Raw genomic sequence first — 26,667 nt, forward strand, 5'->3', positions numbered from 1 at the left:
AGCATTCACATAATCGAGAAACTCTTGTTCGTTGCGATGTCACGGCGTACCACCGACACTCGCTTGCCCGCGCGGCGCGGCGCGGCGGGCCAGGGCGCGCTCTGATTGGTCCGTGTTTTTCGTTAATAACTCCTAAACAAAGCCGCAGTTGACATTGGTGCAAAGGAAAATGTCTCTTAGAATGGTATCAGGAACCTCCCATTTCCGGGACTTACACTTAGTTTGGGACACCCTGTATAGCCGTCACATACAGAATTTAAACTAGTAATGGAAACAAGCGAAAGAACAGTTGCACCGAAATTCTCTGTCGAACCTTTATCTTTGATATTTTACCACGGCGTTTGTTTTCGATATGACGCGTCGCAATACCACCGTCTGAACTACATCTCTCTGTTATAATCTCATAAAAATGTTCAAAATCGATAGTAAAATTTCATACATACAAGACTAAATAGCAGAAAATAATTATTTAAATAAAAATAAATTTTTAAAAAATACCACGTTTTTAAAATGGACTAAAAAGTATAAAATAATTTTTCCTAGCCCCGTACAGAGACTCCTAACCACGTACAGATAATCCTGAAAATTTGTGATTGTGAATTTTTAACAGCTACGCAAATACTTGTAAAATTTAAAACGAAGAACGTGGGGCGCAAGATAATAGTAAGGAGTGTAGAGAGTAGCAGCCGTTGAGAAATCTCACACAACAGTTCATATCATTTGCGAAGCAATAAAATTTTTAGTAATTTGGGTGAACTATTCATGCATCAATTATCTATTGCATGCGCCCCACGTTTCTCGTTTTAAATCTTACAAGTATTTGCGTAGCTGTTAAAAATTCACAATCACAAATTTTCAGGATTATCTGTACGTGGTTAGGAGTCTGTACGGGGCTAGGAAAAATTATTTTATACTTTTTAGTCTATTTTAAAAACGTGGTATTTTTTAACTTCCCGATTTTATAGGGAAGTTATTGTAATGACCCCGAAAATCGAAAATCGATTTTTTAGCAGATCTTCACGTTTCATGGTCATTGCAGTCATTCTAGACTATTTTAAGCAAAATGTTCGTATGTGTGTGTGTGTGTGTGTGTGTGTGTGTGTGTGTGTGTGTGTGTGTGTGTGCGTGCGTATGTCTGTTTCTATGGTATCAAATTTTTCGTTAACGTTTTCTGAAAAAGTAACAACGCGATCAGAATGATGAATGATGCAATCGATGTGCCCCGTCGTAACTTAGAGCTGATTAGATTTTGGTCCATATTGGTCAAGTAGTTTTTTAGATTTTTAGTTTTTTTCGAACGGAGTTGATTCTACAATGCAATTTATACGAGAGAATGGAAAGTTTCCACCGAAGAAACAAACGTAATTACACAAAAAAATTTTTTTTTCATTTTTCTTAAATTAAAAAAAATTTTTTTAATTTAAAAAAAAATTTTTTTTTTGTACCTTACGCTAATGTTTCCGCTTACAATAATCGAAAATTATCCCAATGCAAGAGTGAGTTAATCATCTCTACTCCCGAGAATACATTTTCAAAGAATATCGATGAAAGTACAAAAAAAATTTATATTACAATCTTTAAAAAAACAATCAGTTCAAAACGAATTATTAACTGAGATTAAATTGAAAATTAATATAAACAATATGATAATTATTAATAACATTAATGTTGAAAACGGATTGGTTAATGGAGCACACATGCGGAATATTAAAATTTATTACTTTTCAAGAAAATACTAAAATTCCGTCTATATTGTGGTTAGATTTTCAATTGGCCAGAGTAGGAGTGAAAGTAAGAACTCGTTATCGTGATTATATGAAAAATGCAAATATTCATCAAAATTTGCCACCAATAATAAAAATATCGAATCAAGTAAATATGTCGAGTGAGGAAAAATATCAAATCACACGTAGTCAATTTCCAGTGGTTCCTGCTGAAGCGATTACGATTCATAAAAGTCAGGGACAAACATACGAGAAAAGTATGTTTGAATTTTAAAACATCAGAAAAACGAACTTTACACATGTTGTATGTAGCACTGAGCAGAGTTTCAAAATTGAGCGGTTTATATATTTTGGGACAATTTAAATTAACAGTATCGAAGAAAACCAAGGTCAATACTGCTAACCCGGATAATGAGGAGTCGTATCGTTTGCGAAAAACTATAATAATTAAGACAATTTATTTTGCAACATCAGTACGCTATAACAAGGAACCAAGCGAGCAACGAGTCTACGATGTTCGTTTAAGGCGACGCCATATAGCAAACATCTTGATAAGTAGAAAACTATTGAATTTCCCTGAAAACGTATAATCTTCTTAAAACGTACTAAAAATAATGATAATAATATACTGCAACTAACGAATCGGGAAGTTCTTTGTGTGGCTCGTGGAGAGTCACACACCAAATCAAAAAAACATTAATAGCTATAGGTACTACTAGCCATGCGTACCACTAACCCTTTCGCAAGAGCAGTCCTATCCGCGAGCTCGCGAAGCGAGCGAGCAAAAACAACCCTACTCGCGAGCGAGCGAAGCGAGCGAGCAACAATAACCCTCTAGTTTGAAATAAAAGGGTCTAGCCGGATAAGCATGGGCCAGCGGCCCCCGCTCCGATTTTCCTGATTCCTGTCTTAAAACGTCGCTTTATGTCTAAAAAAACATTGTGTAAAATTTCAAATGTCTACCCCTACCGATAGGGGTGATATTGAGGTAAACTCCCCCGCACTTAAATGCAATTTTCTCTAAAACGAGAAAAGATATCGACATGGGATAAACGGCAAATAAAAGATATAGATACACTCTATATTCGAGATTTTTTTCAGAATTTTTTGCTAATTATTTATAGTTGAAAATAATTAATTAATTTTTTGGGAATTTTTTTCACTACCTTCCCCTGGGTTGACACCTACCAAAAAATTCTAAAATATTGCTATGATTCTAACCTATTTTGTAAAAAATTTTCAAAAGTGTCCGTTTGGTGGAACAGTGTCAAAAAAAATAAAGTATGCCGGCGAACGCTCGGTTTGATCAGTAACGGCGCAGCGGCCGAGTCCCCTTGCGGTGGCTAGTGACGGGAGCGAGCGGGAAGTCGGCGCTTGTACGGGAAAGCTGATACATGTAAAAATGCGACTAAATCTTCTAATATATGATTACAGTTGGAATTCTAAACAATTATATTCTAGGAAATAGCTTACATTGATGCAGAAAAATACGTGTAAAGCTAGTTTGTTGGAGTCAAGTAATAGGAAGAAGAAGCTTCTCACAAGTATGTTGTATGGTCATGGTGTTAGAGGCTCTGCTCGATGCTACGGAGGGCTCGAGTTCGAATCCTCCTCAACTCAACTTTTTTCTCTTCTTGTTTTTTTTCTTTTTTTTATATGTATTTATAAACTAAACGATTTTTATTCTTTGCACTTCAATATTCTATATGATAAAATTACAAACATAATTATTAATTTGTAATTATCATATAGATTAAAATGTTTTACATGTCATACTGCGTATGACAGAACAGTTAGCTCTCCTGGTCTTCGAACAATACTGGTAACGTAACAGTCGAATGAGTTCTCGCGTTTCGCGTTTCGCGCATTTCGCGGCAAGCCGTCTTTGAACATGCCGCAAAGTCGGCATATTCCTTGATCGCTAGTCGACGTTACAATGTTATCTGGCCACACGTCATTCGTTTGGTCAAACACGATCAGAATGAGTGCGGTTCCAGTCATCGGCTGGATTGCAATAATAAAAGAAAAAATTATTGTTGTTACGCAATCATCCCTTCGCGGTCTTGGTACACGCGCAAGATATTATTATTTCACAGTGTTCAGAATTTGAGCGCAGAAAAACAAAGGAGCATATTGCATTATAGTAAAGTAATGAGGAGTAAAAAGAAAAAAAATAAACCCATTATATGGGCGTAAATAATAAAAACTAGATTTATATTTCCGCAAAATTAGAAACATGTAAAACATTTTAATCTATATGATAATTACAAATTAATAATTATGTTTGTAATTTTATCATATAGAATATTGAAGTGCAAAGAATAAAAATCGTTTAGTTTATAAATACATATAAAAAAAAGAAAAAAAACAAGAAGAGAAAAAAGTTGAGTTGAGGAGGATTCGAACTCGAGCCCTCCGTAGCATCGAGCAGAGCCTCTAACACCATGACCATACAACATACTTGTGAGAAGCTTCTTCTTTCTATTACTTGACTCCAACAAACTAGCTTTACACGTATTTTTCTGCATCAATGTAAGCTATTTCCTAGAATATAATTGTTTAGAATTTCAACTGTAATCATATATTAGAAGATTTAGTCGCATTTTTACATGTATCAGCTTTCCCGTACAAGCGCCGACTTCCCGCTCGCTCCCGTCACTAGCCACCGCATGGGGACTCGGCCGCTGCGCCGTTACTGATCAAACCGAGCGTTCGCCGGCATACTTTATTTTTTTTGACACTGTTCCACCAAACGGACACTTTTGAAAATTTTTTACAAAATAGGTTAGAATCATAGCAATATTTTAGAATTTTTTGGTAGGTGTCAACCCAGGGGAAGGTAGTGAAAAAAATTCCCAAAAAATTAATTAATTATTTTCAACTATAAATAATTAGCAAAAAATTCTGAAAAAAATCTCGAATATAGAGTGTATCTATATCTTTTATTTGCCGTTTATCCCATGTCGATATCTTTTCTCGTTTTAGAGAAAATTGCATTTAAGTGCGGGGGAGTTTACCTCAATATCACCCCTATCGGTAGGGGTAGACATTTGAAATTTTACACAATGTTTTTTTAGACATAAAGCGACGTTTTAAGACAGGAATCAGGAAAATCGGAGCGGGGGCCGCTGGCCCATGCTTATCCGGCTAGACCCTTTGCCTAACACTGGCGTCATATCGAAACGCCGTGGTAAAATGTCAAAGATAATAAGGTTCGACCGAAAATCTCGGTGTAACTGTCCTTTCAATTGATAACAAACATTATAGTATAATAATACGTAATAACTTCGTAAACACCGCACGGAGCTCAAACGCACCAGGGAGGGAAATCTCCCATGTACATATAATGTATGGACCTTAGCACCGCCATCTATCCTACTACCCTCAACTAAAACCTATATATATACCTAGTATATATACTAGTATATATACTATATATATACTATAGATATACCTAGTATACCGCTTACTTTAAGAAGTACAAGGATACAATAATTTTGTATAAACATAGTTTAATTTAACAATTTTTTATTTTAATGTAATATAATAATACATAATGAAATAATATAATAATACATAATAAAATAATAATAAACATAATAAAATATACATAATTTGTCTTGAGCACTCATGGTATCCGCTTGACGGTGAAGATGCTCCATCACAACTTGTGATACTCCAGTCTCGACTGGAATTTTCCTTAGCATCTTCTTCAGTGTTGTTTCGCTGGGTAAATTACACAGCTTCCTCAGTAGCTTGTACGATTTTGCTGACTATTTCAGAAGTGCCAAGGCAAATATCTTCTCATCCGTCGTGTAGCGCCTTCCCTGAAAACATATTTCATAAAGTTATAAATAAGTTACAATTAAATAACGCAATAAAAATACAGCATTCTTACCAGACTAGATTCTGATAAGGCTCTTGCTCGTTCCAGTCGTGTCTTTAAATCTTCTCTCTTCCTGTTTGCATAACGGTTGCGTTTCAGTAATTTCTTCACAACGCTGTACAATCTGGCTGCAGTTGGGGTCAATTGGCACTTTTTCATGCCCCGCAGCAGTACATTTTGGCTCTTCTGTGGGGTTGAACACTGCTGTAACTGTCCTGATGATGTACTTGGACCAGCTTCGTTGTGTCCATCAATATCCCACGCTGTTTCTTCGTAAACCATATCTATACTTGGCGTAATCAGTTCTTCATGATTAGTGTCTTCATTTCTCAGCGGTGTAGCAGATGTTGGATATTCTTCTGCTTCTATATTATCATCTGCATATTCCGTCTTCTCACTTTGCAGATGTGTCTTCTGCACTAATATTATTTTTTCATGCACTTTTTTCACTTTTTCGTCTAACTGCTGCACTCCTTTGCACCTCACTGTCCACTATCCTAAAAAAAACTTTTAAAAAATTTTATAATTTATGCACAAAATTCCAAAAATAAGCTCGAAAATAAGTTTCCTGAGTGTCGTTCAATTTTGCAAAATTATTTGTAAAATTGATTTAACACTGAGCAAACTTCTTTTTTCGAGGTTATTAATGTTCTTTTGTGATGATAAAATATAAAATATTATTAAAAAAATCCTGTGAAATCGTCGCTTTTGCAATGGTTCACACAATCTGACACAATCACAGCACGGGGCACGTGATTGACAATTGAAAGTTGATTTTGGCGGTAGTAGGTAGTAATCAAATATTAGCGCCAAATTCTCCGCCCAATAGCGACAGGGAATGAAACAGTGCTGTGATCGTGGTGCCATCTAGTCTAGTTCTCTCGAACTATACTGGGCGGTCCAAGGCCATACATAAGAGTTTTCTCCCGCTGAAACGCACATTGACGCACACCGAGCTCCTTCGGTGCGAAGCGGGTCAGTGGAGTGGGGATGAGTAGGAGTGGGAACGCGTAGTGGAGTAGGGAGCGCTGTCGCGCGGCTGGTGATCGCTGATCGCTGAACGCGATGACGTAGTTTTGCGGGGAGGTGAACAGGTAAATATTTAATTGTTATTTCTCCGAAACGGATAGACTTTTTAAAAAATTTTTTTTTGAATAATGCATTGTCATCCAGTTCTGAGCTATGTAACCGATTTCAAGTCTCTAGCTCATAAGGAAGTTAATTTAAAATCAATTGCAAAATTTGCCACCGAACAGATAAACAAACAAACACACAAACAAGAAAGCGAGCTAATAAAAACGTGGTAAAAGAAGGAAAACACTTTCGTGTGACCTCCACGCGTCCGTTTATTAAAGAATATATTTACACCAGATTGTAGCTCCCGCAAAATCATTCGATTCTTATCTAAACTATTATTTTGTATAACATACAGCATTTAGAGATTAAAACCGGTCACACTGTACATTTTAGTATTTGTGCATGGGGATGTATTGTGTTGCGCACATTCGATGCGTTAAGATTTAGGATCTTTTCGTCGTATGGTTGTTCTCGAAAGAAATCCTCTTCAGAAACGAATGAAAAGCCCTTTCAAGTCTAGAGTCCAGGTCCTTTCAATGTCTACGAGTGTTGGGTTCGTTACCTGATTTACGGCCCCATCCAAGGCTGATTAGCTTACCATTTGGCTACGGGTTTCGAACGACAAAAAATATATTCGGAGAATGTACAGGGTGTTTAGCGAAATTTATCTTGTTGCTACATATTAACCTTTGCCGTATCATTTTCTTTACAGTTACGGTCTTTATCCCAAAAAATGTCGCAGATGAGAAAAGAAAATGTATACTTTCTTATATGGCTAGTTTCATTTTAAGGGGTTAGGACACAGTAACAAATGGGGAAAATATAAGATTTTTAAACAAAAGTACAGAAAATAGTGAAAGATCGATTAATAAAGATTTTCTATTTCAGTTTACTATATTATGAACTATCAAAAAATGCTTGTAATATTTAAAAAATTATTTGTTCTTATACCTTTCGTCGTCTTTGCTCTCGGAATATCTTTTCTTCCAGATGGCCAACTGATGTACGGGATTCCTACAAATCGAATTAATTATCTCAAAAATTCCAAAAATGTCATAAACTGTGATATATTCTCTAGGCATTGACGATCTCACATTTCAATTCCTGTGAAAATGAACAAAATTGCAGAAATTTGAAATTTAATGACTGAATTTCGGTAGAAAATTTGTTAATTTTTTATCCACGTTTAACAAAATAATGGGAAAATGAGAAAAAACGATCGTCAATGCCTAATAGATATTATCTATACATATACGTATATGTATAGTTAAAGGGAGCACCAAAGCACAATGCACCTCTGTTTTCCAACAATAACTTATTAGGAAAATTAATTAAGCAGGCTTTTGTGTACACGTATAGCTACAAACAGTCAAATTTTGAAGAAACTTGAAAACTATTTTCTACGACATATGGTTCCTTTCAAAATCATTCTCTTCTTGATGAGTAGAGAAGGTGCTGATGTAAACAAATTTTTAACAACAATCTTTTGTTGTTGTAAACAATTTTGCGAAAAGTTTCTTTTACGAATGTCCACCGATTCAGAGGTTAAAATTCACCCGTAGAACGGATGGTTGACACTTTCACTACACCCTGTATAAACTTTTCTACTTTCCCATATCTATTTCAGAAAACATGTATACATATAGGGTGGACCTTATTATACGATTACCAAATTTTTTTGATGCCACCCCCTAAAATTGTAACAAACAAGTGAGAAATAGACCTGGAAAAAAATTCGGCCCGATTGGGCCACGAGAAACCGGCGCGCATCAAATTTGAAAATTTTGTATTTTTTCAAACCTTGACATAAATGTACGTTATGATATACTATCACATTGAATTTATCTTTTTTTCTCTTTAAGGATACATAGATAGCGTAAACAGTTATTGATAAAAACAACATGCATGACCTCGAGAACTTGAAAAAATTTGTTGCCACTCTATTCACGTTCTTATATACTATAACTTTTGTTTGAAGAGTTTTTTTATATATCTACAAGTAATGGAGATATTAAATATTTTTATTGCAACCCTATGGATAAATGCAAGGTGAGTGATCGGGATGCCGCATGCCGTCCGCATAATTACAGCAACGGCACAAGCCCTTGGTCAAGATTTAGACGATTTAGTAATAAATCGAACGTCCATTCGACGTGAACGCACGCATTATCGAGCAAAACTCGCAGAAAAACATTGTGCAGCGTTTAAAGACTGCGATCTTGATGCTGTTACTCTTCAATGGGACGGAAAGTTGTTGCCAGCTTTAACAGGCAAAGAAAAGGTCGACAGATTACCTGTGATAATAACTTGTAGAGGCATTTGACGCTTACTTGGCGTACCTGCAGTCCCATCGAACAATATGAAACTCCGCAGTATATGAATTAGTGCAGGAATAGAATTTCAGCGACAAAGTGCACTGTGACACAACATCCTCCAATATGGGCCGTTTCCGAGGTATATGTATTCTTCTCTAACAAAAATTTCAAAGAGATTTTCTATATTTTCCGTGCCGGCGCGACATCACATTTACGAACTAATTTTGCGGAATGCATATGAGCAGAAGATAGAAAAATCGTCTGGTCCAAATATTCCAGTTTTTAATAAATTTCAACGAGTTTGGTCTCGTATCAACAAGACTAATTACGTGACAGGAATCGAAGACGATTTCGTCCGTCAATCAATTCGTAGTATTACAGAAATTCTAGACTTTGCATTGCATACTTTGGAAAGAGAGCGACAACCACGAGAAGATTATCGTGAATTTCTGGAACTCGTAGTTATTTTCTTAGGTGGAAATCCTACGAGAAATTGTACTTTCCGAGCACCAGGAGTTTTTCACCACACACGATGGATGGCGAAGGCGATATACTCTTTGAAAATATGTTAATTCTGAAACGAATTCGTCTTGACCAACGAAGAGGCTATTGGAATTCGGGTTATTTCTATTTTTTCTCGCCAGCTTACATACATACTTGAAAGCATGGATAGAAGCTCCAAACGCAATAGAGGCTCCACGACAAGATTTCGAGTTTTTAAAGAATTTGTACAACTATCGCCCCGTTGATCACACATGACACAATAAGTCGCACTACAATACATAAAATGATCAATCATTTATGGTATTTTTCGTCGGAAACTGCAGCGTTGGGATTTTTTGATAGTGAGATTGAAATCCACAGAAAAATACAGATGGTGGAGGCAATCAATCTCGGAACGGACAGTGAAACAACTACCAAAAGGTACAAAATTCTCGCAAACGATGGAAGACTCTATGTCGAGAAAGGGATAGAATATTTTATTTTCCCACGATCCAAGAGCTTCTTTGAAAGGTTCTCAATACCAACGACGTTTCTGGAAAGTGATCGTTCTACGTGGGAAGATGACAACGATTTTCAAATTGGCAGGAACATCACTCGACAGTTAAAAGTTTGAAATGACACTGCTGAACGTGGTGTTAAACTTATGGAGGAATACAACAAACATTATTATATCAAAAAATGAAGAGGGGAAACAGAGTTTATATTACAAACTGTAACGGAATATAGAAAACAGTATCCGAATGCCACAAAAGAGAATTTGTCACAAGATGTATAAAGGACCTATCTCTCTTAGTTAATACCTCCTGGAGTGGCAATTTAACATTGTCATGTTGTATAAGCGAAACCTGAATAATCAATTATTTCATTACTTTCAACTGTATTAATTATAAGTGTAAATAAACTAGAATATAATTGTAAATGTTTTCGTTTTTATTGTGTACCAGCTGTACTCCGACCACGCGTTGCTGTGGCTCGCATTTTTACCATATTTTACCATTTCGACCATATTTCTGCTTCTAACTTCTGTAAAACTGTTGGACTCATTTTGTACATTTTCGCACGCCAAGTAAGCCTGTTTGCCTAAAACTTATTTCCGACAAACGGTTCAAAAGTTACGGCCGCGCGCGAAAATACCTTAAAGCAAACCTATCAACATTTTCGAGTTTGTATCGTTTCTCGCATGACCCCTTAGATCCCGTCGGAGAAAAAAAGTATGAAATATGAAAGTTGTAGAGAATTAAATTTCCAATCGCCAAGGTGATCTCAGATTTTTCCTAAAACCTACCGTTGAAAAGCTACAGCTGTTTAAAAAGTCGGTAAACCAAAAAGTTTACGAAAAACGCACACGTTTTGTGTTATACCTCCTAAACTATGCAACCTACAGAATCGGATCAGTGGCAATGTGAAAGAACTCGGCGAGCTGAATCCAATGAGTACCTCGAATTGAATATTGGTGCTACCAGTCAAAAGTTATAAGCAGAAACGTGCCCAAAGGAGGGCGAAAAGTCGTTTCTGGTCACTAATAACGTCACAACTTTTGAACGAATGGACTTTTTCGAATGCGGATTGTCCTAAAACCTTCTCGAAGAAACGCTGCCTAATTCTGTTTAATGGCTCAAGCCCCAGCTTTCTACGTCCAGTGGAGATCTTATATTATGACAAACATTTATATTTTTAGATAAACAAACATTTATATTTTTATTTATATAGATATTCTATTATATGCATGAGCGCGTTGTGTGTGTGTGTGAAATGTGACTTCTCTAAATATCTTAATTATTTGCAAATGAATGAAAAAATTGTTTAGACAAAAATGTGTTGAATTGTTCTATGAGAAAAAACATAGTAGTGAAGAAAAATTTTTTTATCAAAAAGTTGGTTTTTGAGATTTCCAAATTTTGTTCAGTTTTTAAAATATAATAGTATATTTTGTAAGGTGTGTGGAAATGTATAGTTACAATGTAGTATAACGAAGAAAAATGATGTTTTAAAATAAAATATTTTCAAATTAGATGCGCGCCGGTTTCTCGTACTCCAATCGGATCCAATTTTTTCCAGGTCGTTTTCTCACTTGTTGTCACATTGTATCCATCCAAGGTCTACACCCTAATGTCCACGGACTCAGAGATTTAAATTCGCCCCTAGAACGGATGGATGGTCGATACTTTTTTACATCCTGTATGAACTTTTCTACTTTTCCACGACTATTTCAGAAAACAGTAAACTGCAATTATAATAATCCGACATATTAATTACGGAAAATTTGATGCGAGAATCGATTCGATAACCATAACAACTGATATACAGTGAGTCTAAAAAGTTTCCGTACAACGTAGAAAAATATATTTAAAGTTGCGTAATTTTAAACTAGATGGTAATAAATATATAATTCTTTCGTTATTGTGTTCTGAAATATAACATTAATTATTAGTGCAAAGAAAAAGATGTTACATGCATTTGTTAACAAATAAACATATTAATGCAATCGAACATTTGTGGGAAGAAATAAAAAGAAATTTGAAAAAATACACAATTAAAAACAAGGAAGACCTAAAATCTAAAATATTGTTGGAATTGGAAAATGTTCAGGCAATTGAGTCGCAAAAATTAATCGAAAAAATCCCAAAGAGGATGCAAGAAATTATAAAATTAAAAGGCGGCCCAGCTGACAAATTATGAATAATAATTATGTTATATGTACTTTTCTTACCTCGTTTTCGTTGAGTTTGAGATTTGCCGTTGTTTATTTGCTAACAAACAAATGTTACATAGCTTTTTTATATTTGTGAGCATAATAACGCAAAAATTATTTATTCATTACCATTTGCTTTAAAATTATGCAACTTTAAATTAATTCTTATACGGTGTACGAATACTTTTTTGATTGACTGTACATACATATGTAGGTACTTACAATGGCATAGAAATAAAATTGCTCCCAATGAGCACAGGACTATCCTATGTTCGTCCAAGAAAGGTCTGCTTCGGACATTCGGGACGATCGGAAAACGTCCAGAATATCCTAGTAACGGGCTAGTAACATCCTAGTAACAGCCTCTGAATTGTCATGTTACCAAGTAGAATATCCTGAGAACGTACGGTGGCGACATACTTAGAAGGTTTTTAGACTGTTCGAAAGTACCATTCTCAGGAAATTCCTAGAAGAGGTTTTTAGACTGTTCGAAAGTAACGTTCTCCGGAAATTCGGACATTTTGTGAACGTTTAAAGAAGTAACAACATTTATTTAAAATTTCATTTATTTTATGATTTTTTTCGCATTTGGTATATGCAACAAACAAGATTTTACAAGATTATACGGACATGTACGAACATGACAAGATTTTAAGTACATTTGCTTCTTATTTCCGACTGCTGCAACTTCTTGGCTCCGCTTCCTGCTGTCTTCTTTCAAACTCTCTGGGTCTGTTTAGAGTCAGCAAATCCCCGCTGGAGGCAGTAACTAGAAATAAAATATGTTTTTATGAAAAAAGATACACTAATTACAGTAATAGGATGAGATGTACAGCTATGAATGTAATAATTTAATGTTCAATATGTAGAGCGATTCTTTTTTGTAACTACATACCAATCTTGCTGCAACTTCTTCGCTCCTCTTCCTGCTGCGTTGTTTCATATATTCTGCGTCTCTTCGGGGAGGGCGGCAATTCCTCGCTGTTGGCAGTGACTGCAAATAAAATATGTTTTTATGATAAAAGATATACTAATTACAGTAATAGGATGAGATGTACAGCTATGAATGTAATAAATTAATGTTCAATATGTAGAGCGATTCTTTTTTGTATCTACATACCAATGTTGATTTTCTTCTCCAATCTTAGGGGAGTGGGTAAAATTGTCTTTTCTGTCCCACACAATACGGTTTTCCTTCGTTTTGACTTCTTCGCCGCTTGCGTATGATCACAACTCGTTACAGACGAGAAAACTCCTCATCTTGGATTTCCAGGATTCATCGTCTACTTTGTCGATATTCTGTGCGCCGTGTAAATAGTACCTTCATTTTTTGATCGCGCAATGGCGGCGATTTCAGCTTCAGTAGTCGATGAGATGGCGTCAGATGGAGTACCTCGAATACCCCGCAGTGCGCCGGAGCGGAAATAGTAACTTCAACAGCGCCACTCGAGGTGAACTACGCAGACAGAGAGCAGATATGTTTCTCGTAGGAAAGACACTGACAGAGAATATGAAACAGCTTGATTTTTTCAATCACGCGGGTAAGCTGCATTTCGCGAAGAAGCAATATTTTTTGATGCTCTTTGTGTTGAAATATTGTCTGCATTATTGCGGGGTCCCGTAGAGAGCACTTTTTTGCAATTTGGCTCTTGGAAATTTGTAAACAACAAAAGTGTACGTTTTTATGGAAGAACTTTTTTTCTGTACACTTTTTCCAAATGCTCTTTGCGTTGAAATACTCTCTGTATTATTGCGGATTAGCATGCAGAGGTCTTTTTTCGGAAAAGTGTACAGAAAAAAAGTTCTTCTATAAAAACGTACAGTTTTGTTGTTTATAAAGTTCCAAGAGCCAAATTGCAGAAAAGGGCTCTGTACGGGACCCCGCAATAATGCAGAGAATATTTCAACACAAAGAGCATCAAAAAATATTGCTTCTTCGCGAAATGCGGCTTACCCGCGTGATCGAAAAAATCAATTCATATTCTCTATTCTGTTTCATATTCTCTGTCAGTGTCTTTCCTGCGAGAAACAAATCTGCTCTCTGTCTTCGTAGTTCACCTCGAGTGGCGCTGTTGAAGTTACTAGTTTTGGTCCGGCGCACCCGGCCTAGGGACCTTTGGTAAACCTAAGAAACGGACATATTCCTGGAACGTCCAGAACAGTCCAGAATTCAAGCCCTAGGGACCTTTGGTAAAACCTAAGAAACGGCCATTCCTAAAGCGTCCAAAATTTAATTCCTAGATACATTCTTGGGAAGTACTGAATGGACGCAGGACGTTTGGACGTGAACTGGACCTGAAACGTACGTTTTGGGGAGGTACATGGCTACTTGGGCTGTTTCAATCGCTTTAATGATTATCCCGTATCGTAATATTAATTGGTAATGAATATGTTTGTATGTTTATACCCATCGTTTTTGACTTGCGCAAAGTAGTTTTCGTGATGTTTTTTTACATTGTTAAAGTAAACATGCCAAAATACAAATTCGAGTGATTTTATCGAGTGCAATCCAATGTGGCATACAAAATTCGAAAAATTACTTTCAACTTAATCGAAGCAGTTTCATATACATATGTAGGTTCTTTTAGAAAAGGAAATATAATAAATTTCAACCAGGAAGTATCTAATAATGTTTTACAGTAACAAATATTACGTAACAATGTTTTACAGAAACAAACTATTGTTGCTGTTACTGTTTTCACAATTTCCTCTTTCAAAATTTAGGTTGCACATCTTTTTATGAATTTCTCCCTGTGTAGATTGTTGACTATTTTACCACGCTTATATTAGCTTGCCGTGTTTTCTTTCTACTAGTGTTAAATTTTTTTCTGTGGTGGCGTACATATTATGAAAAGGTTTTACATATTAGTTCTCCGGCACGAATTCTTTATCATTTATTTATTTATCTCGTATGTGTATGCGAAGCATCTCGAGTTTCGTTATTGGGTAGCCACATCAGGCCATAAGAACAACGTTACTTTCGACCCCGACTGCTGACGTTACAAACGTGCCCGACCGTGTAATCAAGCTCCCCAATATGCTTACGATTTTTCACTAACGACACGCTTAATCATTTTAATTAACGATCACCTATGACATTCATAAAAGTCCAATTAGAGAATACAAGAAGGAAACAATAGTTACTTGAATAAGGAATATTTATATCTCAATTTTAAAGCACTAAGAAGAAATTATTGTAATTCGTAACATGACGAAAAATTATTTTATTCATTATACAGGATGTTAGCGTCGTTATTAGTCGGCGTTTTGTTGAAAACTATTGTGATTCGAAAAAAATGAAAGAGGGATAAGTTATTGTAAGCAGCCTTTATGTATGGTGTAAGCAGCCTTATGCTTAGGTGTCATGTGTGCCGCTTGAGGCGCTGTGTGAATGAGCACCGTATCGAATACGAGTGTACAGTGTACGTGTGAGAGTCGTTGGCCGTTCGTCGGTCTCAGTCGGTCTTAGTCTTTAGCCGAATTTAGTCGTTAGTCGGCCTTAGTCATTAGTAATTAGACGTTCTTAGTCTTTAGTTAAAGTTAGTCGCGTTATTACCTGACTGTAATGCATTTACGCATCTTTATTTTGTTAATAAATGTATGGACGCCCCTTACATTATATGTACTGCTTTTTTGCAAGCAATGAAGTCTCTAATGTTTTTTCGTCTGCATTATTTTTTTAGAAATGAAGGTGACCTCCAATTCTTTTTGCTATGTATTTTTTATATCGTATCAAAACGTGTACCAAAACGAACTCAATCCAAAAATACAAGCTTATACAAGGTCACAGATGGGTGGAACATTTTGAATATTTCGTAAAGATATTGTTTACGATTCATTCAAAATACCGCAATCATGTGCATTGACATTTCGGACAACACTATCAAAAGTTACCAAAAATGTAAAGGAGACCGAAATGTGTGTTCATGCACAGAAATCATATTGACCATTTACTGTAACCTCGTCAATAACGAATACTTGTAAACTAGAGATCGTCGTGTTGAACATGTATTAATATAATTAATGTAATAATAATGTATTAATAACACACGTAATTTAGTCAGTGTCATTTTAAGTACACGGGTACACGTGTGCTATTTCACGTGTATTTAAAATTTAAATACACGTGCGTTACTGCATCCTCATTTGAATTTGCATAATTTATTAGTGATTACGCTGTCCAACAAACTTCAACTTTGTTTATGTTTCTAATTACTATTGGGTGGATTTTATAGAATTTTTGCGCTGATTCCGAATCTGTCCTTAATTTTTCACCTACATGCACCGGTTTTTGAGGAACATGGCTTTAAAAAAAAAACATATTTTTCAACTTCAAACAAATATTGTGATGTTATTATAAAAGATATTGAATTGTTCTTTGCATTCAATTTGTGATATCCAATATTAATACATTATGATTGTTTAAATATGTTTAAACAATGATTAAAGACGGAGATGCACCACTTTTGCACCAATTTTTGCGGATATTTTCGAATTTATCTCAAAAAATAAGGGTCCAGCGAAAAATTGAACTATACCACGCGAAAGAGCAGACTTTTATCGTGAGAAACCGCCCTGTGAAGTTTGCATGGTCGACGTTTTTTTCGAACCAAAAAGCAAAATATCTTCTGTCGTTTTTTTCTGCATCAACCGATTTCGATGAAATTGATGAAAACGCATATTTTAAATTTGCATTACGGGCTCTAATAAAAAAGTTATAAATGGTGCCTCTTTTACTTTCTCATGTAATTCTTAACAATTGCAATTTTGTCAAAATCTTTCAATTCTAATAAATAAGCAATTCTTCTAATTGCTGAAAAATCTCTATTAGCTTATAATAATAGAAAGTTAAGCTCGTTTAAACATTTCAATAAAAGATGGAAAGATTTTTACTATGATTTTGGTTTTGTGTGTCAATCATTGTTAGTCCAGTCAATGAATGAACACACTTTTTAACTTTGGGACTTTCTTTGGACTAGTTAGGAGATAAACATACTAAAAGTCCCTCCTCCTAGGAGGTGAGCGGGGTGCAGATGGGCACGTAGAAGGTCCCCTTTTCGGTTTTCCGCTTATATCTCGGAAACTATCCGTCCTAGCGATAAGACCATTCTATACAAAATTAAAGCTGACAAAATGTGCCACAAGATTGATTTGATTCAGTTTTTCGCTATCTCGCATAGCTTCCGAGATATCCGCGCTCAAAGTTCACTAATTATGAAAAAAAATAGCCGGGTGAAATTCGCGCCTGTCGGGATTTTAATCGAGCTTGAACCATTCGATAGCCCACCCAAAAAGACCCCTCTCTGACAAGTTTCAGCCGCATATCTCATCTGTAAGGGTAGTTATTGAGAAAAATCGAAATGCCAGTTTTTGGCCCATTTTCCCTATTGGAAGTGGTACGAGACCTACTTTTATATGAAATCTGCATTTTTTCGATTTTTTCGTGTTTTTCATTTTGTACAACCATAATTTGCAACGGAAAAATCTGGAAATGATACCTAATATGTGGCTTGGTATCCGGAATGTGTCAGATTTCTTTTGGAATTTTTAATTGTCAATAAATAGGGAAAATAGGCCAAAAACTAGCATTTCGATTGTTCTCAATAACTACCCTTACAGATGAGATATGTGGCTGAAACTTGTCAGAGAGGGGTCTTTTTGGGTAGGCTATCGAATTGTTCGAGCTCGATTAAAATCCCGCCGGGAGCGAATTTCACCAGGCTATATCCTTTTTCATAATTAGTGAACTTTGAGCGCGGATATCTCGGAAACTATGCGAGATAGCGAAAAACTGTATCGAATCAATCTTGTGGAACATTTTGTCAGCTTTAATTTTGTATAGAATAGTCTTATCGCTAGGACGCATAGTTTCCGAGATATAAGCGGAAAACTGAAAATGGGGGACCTTCTACGTGCTCCCCTGCACCCCGCTCAGCTCCTAGGAGTGGGGACTTTCAGTATGTTTACCTCATAACTAGTCCAAACACAGACCCAAAGTTAAAAATTGTGTTCCTTCCATTTGCCTCTACAACTTTTCGTTGACTGGACTAAATCGCGGAGGACGTGTAGCGCGGAGGACGTGTAGCGCTGAGTAGGGATGCCACGTGGTACTTACGAGTTTCTCTGTGCAAACTCTTGTTGGACGGACAGTACTTTCGGCGCGATATTGCTCCGTGCAGAACACAGCCGTTTTGCAAAATAACGCGACTTTACTGAATACACTGTCCAACACCAAATTTGATTTCAATAAACTGTTGGGTCCTTCTTATAGAATTTTTTGCGCTGATTCCGAATCTGGTTTTAATTTTTTTCCTATACGTCCAGTTTTTGAAAATCATGGCTTTGAAAAAAAAACATATTTTTCAACTTTAAACAAATATTGCGATGTTATTATAAAAGATATTGAATTGTTGTTTACAGCAAAAGATTCTGTAGACTTTCCCGAATACAGTGATATCCAATATTAATACATTATGATTGTTTAAACATGTTTAAACAATGATTAAAGACGGAGATGCACCACTTTTGCACCAATTTTTGCGGATATTTTCGAATTTATCTCAAAAAATAAGGGTCCAGCGAAAAATTGAACTATACCACGCGAAAGAGCAGACTTTTATCTTGAGAAACCCCCCTGTGAAGTTTGCATGGTCGACGTTTTTACCGAACCAGAAAGCAAAATATCTTCGCCCGACATGCGTTGACGCCAGTGGTGCTCTTCCACTAGCGCGGTCGTTCGTCGGGATACGGCGCGGCGCGCTGCGGTGAAACGGCGCGTGGCTATAAGCGCGCAATTATGTCAGCTTACTTAAATGTAATATTTTATTAAATGTTATACTATTGTTATTTATTATTTATTAGTATATTTATTCTGTATAAATTATTTTATGTATTTTTTAATGTTAGTCTTTCGTTTATAGTATATTTAATACAAAAAATACCTTTTGTAACAAAAAAATAATTTATTCACACACTGCACTATTACACTATTTACAATGCTAAAATATATGTACACTATTAAGATATAATACACTACTAAAATACATATATTATATACACAACAACTAAAATACTATAAATAACTATAAATGTTTTTTATGAAGTTTTATACGTAGCAATGCAAATTTGAAATGCTTGACACGACTGATTTCAACAAACTCATAGCCGAAACTGAACTCTGGCATCAGTTTTCTTAAGAACCACCACGATATTTTGAAATAAATGGCGGCCTACGGACAACGGAATACATACAATGTAAGGAAAGTCTGCAATGCGGTGACTGAAAAATTTTATTTTCATCTTATCTATGTATTGTAATTATAGTGCCAATGAACACTCGAGATTCTTCCGAGTAAAATAAGTCCAAACACAATATAAATGGGACTATTTTTATTGACTTAAATACATAATTAAACTAGTTTGCTCCATATTAAATCGATATAGTGTATTATATCTGAATAGTGTACACATATATATTAGCATTGTAAATAGTGTAATAGTGTAGTGTGTGAATAAATTATTTTTTTGTTACAAAAGGTATTTTTTGTATTAAATATACTATAAACGAGAGACTAACATTAAAAAATACATAAAATAATTTATACAGAATAAATATACTAATAAATAATAAATAACAATAGTATAACATTTAATAAAATATTACATTTAAGTAAGCTGACATAATTGCGCGCTTATAGCCACGCGCCGTTTCACCGCAGCGCGCCGCGCCGTATCCCGACGAACGACCGCGCTAGTGGAAGAGCACCACTGGCGTCAACGCATGTCGGGCGAAGATATTTTGCTTTCTGGTTCGGTAAAAACGTTGACCATGCAAACTTCACAGGGGGGTTTCTCAAGATAAAAGTCTGCTCTTTCGCGTGGTATAGTTCAATTTTTCGCTGGACCCTTATTTTTTGAGATAAATTCGAAAATATCCGCAAAAATTGGTGCAAAAGTGGTGCATCTCCGTCTTTAATCATTGTTTAAACATGTTTAAACAATCATAATGTATTAATATTGGATGTCACTGTATTCAGGAAAGTCTACAGAATCGTTTGCTGTAAACAACAATTCAATATCTTTTATAATAACATCACAATATTTGTTTAAAGTTGAAAAATATGTTTTTTTTTCAAAGCCATGATTTTCAAAAACTGGACGTATAGGAAAAAAATTAAAACCAGATTCGGAATCAGCGCAAAAAACTCTATAAGAAGGACCCAACAGTATATTGAAATCACAAAAAAAGTTGAAATTTGTTGGACAGTGATATTCATAGAAAGAAAAAAATGATTCTGCGTCGGAAGAAATGTTTAATTTTCGAGTTAAGGTAACTCCGAGTGCAAATGGTGAATATTCTGTGGGCGTCTGCAATTGAGAAATGTCAGTTTTCTTTTTCAATTGATTACAGGTGACAACTCGCGATGCGTTCGCTCCGAGTCTGAGAAACTACGGCAGAAGATTCAAAAGTGCATACGGAACCGGATTTACACGAGCACAGTAATCGTTCCTTTGATGGCGAGGCATTCTTCCAAAGAAAAAACGTTATTCCGAATTTCACCGAAGGATATGACTCAACCACTGATAACGACGGAAGACATCTCGCTACAGGCTGCGAAATCTGCTGGTTCCAATATGGTGGTGCTCGAGGTACGAAATATAAAATGGGCAACTGCAATTTATACGATTGTAAGAGATTTCGGTAATTGTGTAGAAAAATGGATTATTCGTCGATTTTGATGGCCTTGAAATATGTTGCGAGGTCGTCATTCTGAACAACTTTTCTCTATTGGGATCTGACCCATGAGGGCATCGACAATACATATTGTACAGTGGCTCCCATTAATATTCGTACACTCTTAAAAAGACTATAACTTTTTAAATATTGGACTATACGATTTGAACTATTTTGGGAAGTTAGAGCAATTAGTTTACTACATGATGTAAAAAGAAATTTTTTGATAAATTGTAGAGAAAATACTAAAAATTGTTTTGTAGGTCTGTATCAGTTATAGATGTCCTGAAAATTTCATCAAAATCGATCGACGTTGCTGCGAGCTACAAACGTTTAGAGATAGTAAAAGTTGCAATTTTTCACGATTTTCAGCGACTAAGGATTCTTATATCTTTCAATGCCGGTCGTTTTGTTTCGCATCACCCGATTTCGATGAAATTTTCACAACGTAAGTATACAATTGACATAGATCTACAAAAAGGTATCTTTTAAATTGTCAATATAGGTACCCACCTAAAAAAGTCGTAAAATACAACTTTCACTATTTTCTCTGTAATCCCGACCAATTGCAATTTTTAAAAAATCTTGGTAAATATTACGTTTAAGGGTTCAACTCGGATGACCTTGATATGTGTTGTCAAGGTCACTTTCCTGAGTAACACCTTAGGGTGGATTTATAGTGGAGCTGCGAGCATCGATGATAGCGGCGCGGTGAAAAGAAACCAACATTCGTGACAACATTTCGACACATACTAATGAAAAAGTACAGGGTGTCACAAAATTATATGTCGTGGACACCATAGCGCGATTCTACACCCCCGATTTAGTAGAAAATGACGTAAGAAACCCCCCGCAAAATTGACCTTAAACGTGAAAAACAAGGTAAAAAACCAACATTTTTTTTAAGGATTAAGATTTTTTAAATTTTTATACCAAAATTTTCTTTTAAGATTTAAGATTTTAGATTTTAAAAGAAAATTTTGGTATAACAATTTAAAAAATCTTAATCCTTAAAAAAAATTTTGGCTTTTTCACCTTGTTTTTCACGTTCAAGGTCAATTTTGCGGGGGGTTTCTTACGTCATTTTCGACTAAATCGGGGGTGTAGAATCGCGCTATGGTGTCCACGACATATAATTTTGTGACACCCTGTACATATGTATTTTCTTTGTTGTTCTTTATTTTTCCGCACAGCTCACCTCGCTGCTCCACTATAAATCCACCCTTAGAAGTTTTAGTCGACGCTCGTTTTTTATTTAAATGTTACGAACAAAAAAGTTAGCACATAGCAGTAAATATTACGTTTACGGGAGGCATCTCGGATGACCTTGACCTTGACATATGTTTTGCAAGGACAACATTTTGAAAAACTTTTCTCTGTATATCTACCCGTCGCTCGGACTTCGTTTCCGAGATAATTGCAAAAAACTATTGCTAGTACTGAATCGAATTTTCCGTATTCGTGCATGCTCCGTGGTAAAGTAAGCCTGCTCCGGCGCGGCGTCTGTTTACTGTTTTTGTAATCACGTTGTTGGAGATCAGAAAGAAAACTGGGTCTCACTCTGGTCATACATATACAGGGTGAGGCGCCAGAAACGGGCCACCTGAATAACTCGGTTGCTATTGGTGTTAGGAAGAAATGCATCAGATGGAACTTGCTTGGTTTCGAGGGGGCATTAATCAGATGTTAGTACCTTTTTGTAGGTGGACGCGTAAAGGACATATGAAGATCAACTTCATTTTTTTAAATGGAATGAGGTATTTTTTAATACATCAATCGATGCAGCTGGACATTCGTTATAAAAAATTACTAACGTATGTATGTCGAAAAATTAGTAGTTCAGGAGATATATCAATTTAAATAACTCTAAAATACGATTACTGTCGTGTATCGATATATGATCATATATAAACTATGTCTATATACTTATTACCATTATCTATATATAATAACAATATATGTGTACATTCATTTAATCCCAATATGGGTTAAATTGTAAATTATATTGTTTTTTGTTTTTCATTTACAAGGTGGCAAATTTACTGTTGATTTGCAATAATGGTTTACATTTAGCTAAAACATTCATTATTCAACGTATACTTCATTGCGACCTATTTATCATCGAATAAGTGACACGCGTGTATACATAACTATACGCATATAATGATAATGAGGTACAAAAGTTAAAAGTACCTCGTCGCTTGTGTGTTGTATTTGGCACAGATATGTATATGATCAATATGGTCGTAAGACGTTAGCGTTTACTTACTAGTGTAACGTCTGAATTACTAACTTTTCGACGTACATAGGTTAGTACTTTTTCATAACGAATGTCCAGCTGCATCGATTGATGTATTAAAAAATACCTCATTTCATTTAAAAAAATGAAGTTGACCTTCATATATCCTTTACACGTCCACCGACAAAAAAGGTACTAACATCTTATTAATGTCCCTAATTAATTTCTTCCTAACACCAATAGCAGCCGAGTTATTCAGGTTGCCTGTTTCTGGTGCCTCACCCTGTCCAAACGGATATCATGTACTCTCCTCCTTTTCCTGTCCCCCACTAATTGTAAGACCGTAGACTACGGCGCCCGTGCCGTAGACTGGTCTGGTCATCAGAGAGGGGATACATCTCACCGTGATTTCCCTTATATGGCATCACTGATTTTAAGAGACTATTCCTGGATTCCGCATGCCAGGAATTTCCGCCCCCTCTCGCGACCTAACCCAGCGCCCGCTTTAGCGGTTACGTCGCGTCGCCCCGGACAAAAAGACAAATTGCCGCCCCTTTACAATATATATTTTTATTACTATTAATTTTTTATTTTCAATCAAAATCAAATTTATACTTTAATAAAAGCATTTATATTAATAAAAGCAAATTTTCTATTAATTGGGTATTTAACATATCAATATTTTTTTCACACTTACAGCCAAAATGGCGCCCCTAAATTTTGGCGGCCCGGACAAATGTCCGGGTTGCCCGCCCCTAGTGCGGGCCCTGCCTAGTAGTAGTAAGTGCGTTTGCCGGGGAAGGGCGGGTCGGCCGCCCCTCGCTTCCTTAAGGCACACCGGATCTTTCATCACCAGTATCACAATTGGCGCTGCCGGCACTCGGCCCTTTTGCAGGTTGCAGGTATCCACGTTTTTCAGCCGTCCCCTCTGTTTTATTCGGCCCGGGCCATTTTCAGAGTCGTCGACTTACTAGACGGGTCGGTCATCATTGATGAGCGGGCCATGCTACCTAATTTTTGTCAGTTTTTGAGCTGTTTTACGGCTCGGTGTGAACGTCGGGCCCCCTCACCTTCAGACCTGCAGGGTGTCTCGCCTGCCCTTTCAGACTCCCCCCACTTCACCATAATTTTCATGTCGAATGTGTCAAGTTTTTTGAAGCCCGTCCCTACTTTGTTTCGGGATAGTCCAGAAACCTGCCCACACCCTCCCCTAGGGCTAATCCCTCCGCCTGTGCTGTGAGTCTATTGGGAGTTCAAGATGCAAGGGACCGCGTATTGTTTGACCATTGGGAGGAAGTTACTGCTACTTGGGATCCGATCCGACTTTATCGAAATCACGGCTGGGCCGAGATATCAATTCCATACGGTCTTCTCTTGCGGAGTCTACTTCGCGCTGGGGTTGAGAAGGAAGGGTTCACCAACTTCGCCGAAATCTGTCTCCTGAGAGATTTGATATCGGGTTCATCGAGATCTTCCTTCTTGGGTGGGCTTGACACATCCTAGAAAGTATGGCTGATTGTTTGGATGTGACCATCATCCTCGGTTCTGGTCGGTGTTCAGCAATTAGCTCCGTCCACCCGGCCTTTCCCTTAAAGGTTTCTTAATTCCGTTTGCGTTTCTTGAATTCCATTTTTTAGTAGGGTCCATTGCCCAGTTTCCACAGTGGTACCATTTGTTCGCTGACCACCCACTTTTCCTTACTCTATCCCCCAAACAGGGGAGATAGAGCAGCGGCGGGTACCCTTATGAGGCGGGATGGCCAACAACTTGGGCTTCCAACAGTTCACCGATTCCCTGGATAAAGGGGAAATTGTTGCCATTGGTTGCCCTATGACCCCGACAGTAGGTACCGAGCCCGTAGCAGGAGAAAAAACCACCTTGGAAATTTATGCCACCCACACCCGGGAATCGAACCCTGGCCTTCCTGCTACGAATCAGACACTCTACCACCTGAGCTACTGACGGGCCCTGCCTAACCACAACTCACTCTATTCGCATAATCTTTCCATAGTTGATGTCATCCAGAATGTAGGTTTAGTTTTAGGTCTGGATTAGGTTTGGAGAGAAATATGGATAGCTAGTTTTCAGAACTGCACCAATCTTCGGTTCAAAAGGTGTTAGAAAAGGTTAGAGATATCATTGGGCTATAGATAAAGAATAAAAAGAAAGATTGAGTTAAGTCTATAAGAGTGGACCAATTTGCAAATTCTGGATGACATCTACAATGGAGAGATTATTGATTATTGTATTCTATATAGCCGTCATACAGAATTTGAACTATTAATGAAAATCATGCGATCAGAGTTAATGTGTCAAGGTCAAAGTTATTCGAGGCGCCTTCTCCTCTTCGTAATATTTACCAAAATAGCAATTATGTTATGTATTGAAGGCTAAAACGACTAATTATAATCTTTCTGAACAAGAGCATACACGAGAATCCAATGTTTCTTCAGGGGGTAGACTCGTTTCTAGAATTGCTAGGGTGCGGGATGTGCTTTCGCATTTCTCTATAATGCAAAGATGAGGTTTTTCAGTAGCCAAAAACTGCAATATAAAAGATCAATTTAGGCCTCAATCGACCCCAAAAATCCTATTTTTACGTTTACGAGGCGTAATTTGCATTATTCGGAAGCATAAAGCTGTGCACATGTATCTAGCTATGTATTTTTATAATACTGCGACAGCTACAGTAGCGGACAAAAGTTTAAGAGGACTATCTTTCCAGTAGATTATAGATAGTTCTCAACAAACAGTTCTTAACATTTACACATACAGGTTGTTCATTTGAAAACTTTCCAGCCAAATATCTCGAAAAGTATGAAAGGTATTAAAAAACTGTGAGACACATGTCCACAAGGATTTCGAGGGGCAAAAAGGGGGGCAGTATCAGTTTTTTATTTGGGTGGCGTTTTCAAGGTCATTTGAAGGTCAACTTTGTTTTTTAAAAGGAAACTTATATTTTTTATTACGGGATCTTATTGTACGTAAAAAGACCAGCAATTTTCGTAGGATACTTTTTTTTATCTGCGCACTAATTTCGGAGATATTTAAGGAGAAGTAGAGAACAATTTTGTGTTAAATGAAGAACTTTTGCACTTCCAACATGATGGTGCTCCCTCGCATTACACGTTACCAGTTCGCCAGTGGTTAAACAATCGATTCTCACTAAGATGGATCGATAGAAGAGGTGTTATTGAGTGGCCACCAAGATCACCAAATCTAACTGCAGTCGACTTCTTTTTGTGGGGACACTTACTGCCAATTTTGACGCGGTTCAAATCGCGCGTTTTTGACCCCGCGATTTTTGTTTTTGATTGTCCGATCGCGCGGATGCGTGTGAACGAATCCATATACGCTAATGTAAATAAGGTCCGCGCGGTCCAAATTGCGCGGTCGAAAACGCGCGGTTTCCGCCGTGTCTGAACGGGCTCTTAAAGTCTGTTGTTTATAAAACACAACCAGAAAGTGTCAACGATTTGCGTCGCAGAATTGTACA

The 26,667-nt window shown here is 36.7% G+C and overlaps 1 protein-coding gene and 1 long non-coding RNA gene across 8 annotated transcripts in view; one reads left to right on the forward strand and one right to left on the reverse strand.

Annotated features, from left to right (window-relative positions):
• Positions 1-26,667, forward strand: part of Axed (BTB/POZ domain-containing protein axundead) — a 315,604-nt gene that overhangs the window by 207,289 nt on the left and 81,648 nt on the right. For all 7 annotated transcript variants that reach the window (XM_076445238.1, XM_076445221.1, XM_076445230.1 and 4 more), the window contains one exon: positions 20,609-20,847. In XM_076445238.1, coding sequence (XP_076301353.1) covers positions 20,609-20,847 — 239 coding nt within the window. The remainder of the gene's footprint in view (positions 1-20,608; positions 20,848-26,667) is intronic.
• LOC143219310 (uncharacterized) lies at positions 12,537-13,624 on the reverse strand. Its single transcript, XR_013011291.1, has 3 exons — positions 13,319-13,624; positions 13,094-13,192; positions 12,537-12,967 (listed from the first exon to the last, which is right to left on the reverse strand). It is a non-coding gene; the product is annotated as an uncharacterized LOC143219310 (long non-coding RNA).

This window comes from Lasioglossum baleicum, chromosome 2, assembly GCF_051020765.1.
Source record: "Lasioglossum baleicum chromosome 2, iyLasBale1, whole genome shotgun sequence".
Taxonomy (NCBI): Eukaryota; Metazoa; Arthropoda; class Insecta; order Hymenoptera; family Halictidae; genus Lasioglossum; species Lasioglossum baleicum.